The sequence below is a fragment of the Chaetura pelagica genome, unplaced genomic scaffold (assembly GCF_000747805.2).
Source record: "Chaetura pelagica isolate M959 unplaced genomic scaffold, ChaPel_1.0 scaffold543, whole genome shotgun sequence".
In the NCBI taxonomy this organism is placed as follows: domain Eukaryota; kingdom Metazoa; phylum Chordata; class Aves; order Apodiformes; family Apodidae; genus Chaetura; species Chaetura pelagica.
In genome coordinates, this window is record NW_009952569.1 from 113161 (window position 1) to 117710 (window position 4550).

Sequence of the window (4550 nt, forward strand, 5' to 3'; positions counted from 1 at the left end):
GGCAGGGCCGGGCCGCGGCGGGGAGCGGGGCAGGGCCGGGCAGCAGCCGCGCAACGGCCTTCCCGCCGTAGCGTCTCTCGGTACCGCCACGTCCCAAACCCGAGGTTGTCACAGGAGTCGAGGAGGTGTTGCCTAAATGCCGAGGTAAACGCAGACAAACCCCAGTACGGTACCAGCTTGAGCTGTGGGGTCCGAGGGCAGGTGGAGCTGCGGGTGCCGCGCCCGCCGGCGGGGCAGGCTGAGGCGTTTATTAGCGGCGGTTAAGATACAAGATCATGTTAATAGAAAGCAGCTGTCAAGATTAGCTGGATAGGGCAATGCCCTGAGCCTGCTCCTTTTCAAATACTTGAACCTCAAAATACTTCAGAATCCTACAGGGTTAAAGAAATGACATGCAACCTTAGGTGTCAGCTTGTGCAGTTAAGACACGGTAGCACCGATAGGAACTGGAGCAGGTGTGATCTTCCACACCACAAGGGTTTTCCTACGGATTTTCTTACTTTTCTTGTGCATGTACTGTTTCCTCACTCTGGGAGAGTCACATTTAACACTAAATTAGCAGCAGCAAAGGCAAGTTACTTGCTTTCACTTTTTTTTTTTTTTTTTTTTTCCGCTTCTTTTAAATAGATGACTGCATTTCATCTTTTTTTACTTGCTGGTTCGAGGGATGCAATCTACTGTACTGGGCAGTGGGGAAGGCAATGCCCAATACCAGGTGCTTTTCATCCAATTATCTGTACTTTTCAGTGTCATTAGTACTGATGTGGCACATGGATAAAATCATGAACAGATTATTACATCAAGGTTCAAAATACTGTATTTTTTGGAAGCAGGGTCTGCCTTTGGTATTACAAAAACTACATAGAACTTAAGAACCAACATCAGCGGCATCCAAACTCTACTCTCCTCTGCTGTACAGAATTTGTACCACAATTTCAACTTGTGAGAAGTCAAGTGAGGAAACACCAGTCTACATCCCAAGCTATCCCTTAACCACTGAAAGTGGCTTCTTCTCCAGTCTGCCACCTTCACAGCCTTGAGAGATGGTCACTGCTCCAGGAGAGTGGCTGACCCAGGGAGTGATTGTGTGGAAGATCCAACTTCACTAATTTGAGGACTGATGCAGACCGTACCTGTACAGGTTTTCAACCCTCCCCTTCAGTATTTTATCTAAGGCCACCCCTTCCATAGACAGCAGCCACATTCTTTGGAGAATTTTATTAAAATATATTCAAGAAGTAATCAAACATTTCCTAACGAGTCAGAAGAGAACTGAAATGAGAAAAACATCTGTACAGAGGACAGTGCTGTAAGTTTTTGTTTACATGCTTTATTTCAATGTTTCACAGCTTAGTCATTGTCTACAAAAATATATTTCTGAAACTCTTGAGTCCTCTATAAAAAAGCTGGTCAGCAGCAGTGACCCTGACAAACAGAATGTACCTTGGGACAGTGTGAGCACCTCCTGTAAGCAGATTAGTGCAGCCAGGGCATTCCTGCCTTTCCCTGGGAAACTTCGGTTCTTTGGGATTAAAGCTCTGCACTAGTTCTGAAGGAAGGCATTTGAAAAGAAAAAAAAAAATATAAAAATCCTCCCACTTTTGTATACTGCACTAAGCTTGGGGGAGGGACCTGCAAATCAGTGTATCACACAGGAGAGAGCACTAACAATAGACTTGGCACTCAGGGATGGAGAAGACCACAACATATGTTAGTAATGGGACATTTTTCTTTGAGCTATCTGTTCAGAACAGCCTTCGTCTGGTGGCAACAGGTTCTGTCTCTAAGCAGAGGTACAAATGGCACAGAAGCAGAGTAATCCCTACAGCACAGAGTCCTCCTTTGAGGTCATGATCAGGGTTTTGTTCATTTTTACCTCAACGTTTTCTGCTGTGGCTTCAATCAGGGAGAAAATTACCTTAATATCCAGTCACCAGCCTACACAGTGTTTGATAGAACAGAGCCACTATCAGTGCTGTCAGCCTCAACTGCTCAGTGCCCATATTGGAAATACCTCTTATGACATCAGTTCATTAATTCCTATGCTCACTAGTCACCAGTATATCTAGGCACCAAAAATGAGAAAGGAGAAACTCAAGTGTCCTGCAAATGAGATATTTCTTTCCACTCTTCCTCTGCTCAGTTATTTAACTGGTCTATAGATACTTGCAGTTAAGAAGAAAAAAAAATAAAATTGCTGCCTTTTAAAAAAAATAAATCTACCTTGCATTGTGCTCTAGAAGAGACAAGGTCAGTGTACTCTGATTCTCTGTGTTCACAGAGGTCAGAGATAGAAGCCCCTTACCACAAATTGATCTCAGACCTAAGCCTCTAAGCAGGGCAGGACTTTTCAGCAGCAAATGAGGAAAGAGTAGTTATTGACAGACTGCTTCCCTCCTGTGGCAACAGACAGAAGATGAGTTCTCCGTTCCTGAAAAACTTCCCCATCTGTCAGAAGAACAGCTTTCTGAGCTGGTAGCTTGTAAATTTAGATTTCCTAGACATAAGAAAACTCAGGAAAGTGCTGCTGGTCATTTTAGGTACAGCTGCAATCAAAGTGCTTCAGAGCTCTTAGCTTTTGTTCAGAAAAGTTCTTCTGTAACTTGTGCCCATCACCAGTCCCAGTCTGACCTGCTAAACCTGAGCAGCCAAGGAGGTATATGGGTTCCAAGTATAATCAGCATCATCCATGAAAACACAGAAGCCAAGAACCTTCACGGAAACAAATGCCTTATCAAAAAAAGACACTCAGCACTAGAGAACTAATACCATCTCACTAATGCTACAGAGTTAAAATGTAAAATTTGTGAAAAAACACCTGAAGTTTACTTCTTGCCTGTTTTCCTTTCTTTTAATTGCTGGGAAGAGTAGGGGTGTAGAGGAGAAAGCAATTAATCACTTCACTCTATCAGTAGCACACCATTATATGAAGGCAGTATTGGAGAAAAAATTTAAACCAGGAAAAAAATCTGCAAACTTAGTGACTCTAAAAGCCTTCCTCAGCTTCACAAACTGTAAACAGCCTAAACAGAGGATTTTGTCCACAGTTCAAGGTGTATTTCCAGTCTGTTCCCAGCTGTTCAGCTTCCAGTCGTGGACATACAACAGATAAAGGGAGGCAGAGAAACCTACACACAAGATACATCCCCCATATAGCACCTACGTTTTACACCTACACATGAACAAATCAATCAGGAATTGTTACATCTTGAGTATGGAAAGTAACAAGATGAAATTAAAGGAAGATTTGGAATAAAAGAAATTCTTCTCCTGTGGAACCTGTTTTGCCAGGCTCCATATCCCTCAAAAAAGTGAATCATGTTCTATCATTTGGGAAATGGGAAAAGACTGGAAAGCAACAATCCTGCCTTGGCTTCAGGTGACAATCCAGGAATGTTCTTTCTCCTTTAGTATCACAAAGCTTATTCATGTAAAAAAACACTCTCTTCCCTGCCCACTACTGGAGATGCAGTCAGTGTATGTCAGCAGAGCTAAGTACAGTAATGTGGGCAGCTGCTAAAAGCTGCCTTCTCCATCAGCAGAGAGACAAGTGTCCCTAGCACTGGTATGTTGCTTCTAGATGATTCTGTTATGCCAACAACAACAACAGTTAATCTCTAGCAGAAAGCTTAAATTCTAACATGATCAATACCTTATGGATAAACACCACCATTAGACCATGAGGTACATGTGTGAGGAATCAGCAACTGCAAGTTACAGCTACTTATCTGCCAGTGCAGTTTTTCCCATTTCTGCATTCTCTTGCCTTCTCACAAGTTACACAGACTTCAGAGTGAACTATTCTCAAGCTCACAAACACAGTGGCCACCAGAACACATTTGATGACACTTTAATCCCTTCCAAATTATTTACAAGGCTGGCTTTGAGACTTGTCACTTTTAGCTTCAGGCCTGGTACTGCATAGACAAAACTTGTATGAACAAGAACTAGCAATGCCTGCACTATGTTCTCACAGGAAACCTGAATTAAAACAAGTGAAATAACACATAGAGCTGAGCCTAGGCTGTGTTCTACCAAAGGCAAAATAATGACAATAGTCACAACTTTCTTCAATTCACTAATAATTTTCTAATATTCTCCATGGCTGTGCTTAGAGAGGTTCAGCCAAATTAAATTCAAGCTACAAATCACAACTGAAAAGTGTGCACTGGAGTCTGGTGTTAGAACACTGAGGGTCATTCCTGATCAGGCAGCTCCACTTCTGTTTTCAAGTGCACAAGGACAATTCCCTGTCACAGACAAATGAGGCAGATAAATGGGAAAAATCATTGGTTAAACCAAGTATTTCCAAGGGGAGGCAAGGTCACTGCTGCCCTGCCCCAGAGAAGGAGAAAGATTCATTGAGATTAAAACTAAAGGGTTACAAAATAAAGGCAAGAGCTAAAGTTTGCCAGTAATGAAATGCATTCTCCTGTCCTGTATGAACAGGAAACAGTCTCTGTAGGGTGTTAAAGGTCCTAGGAGGAGCTATCCTTCTCCTATTTTCTGCTGCCAGAGGAAGGGAAAGATGCTGCTATTGGTCAGCAGGA

At 42.7% G+C, this 4550-nt stretch overlaps 1 protein-coding gene across 1 annotated transcript in view; it reads right to left on the bottom strand.

The window, feature by feature from the left end:
- Positions 1 to 4534: 4534 nt before the first annotated feature.
- The window catches only part of LOC104385076 (C-terminal-binding protein 2-like), a 7198-nt gene continuing 7182 nt past the window's right edge, over positions 4535 to 4550 (bottom strand). The window contains exon 9 of the mRNA XM_009993478.1: positions 4535 to 4550. Within this exon, the coding sequence (XP_009991780.1) occupies positions 4535 to 4550 (16 nt within the window).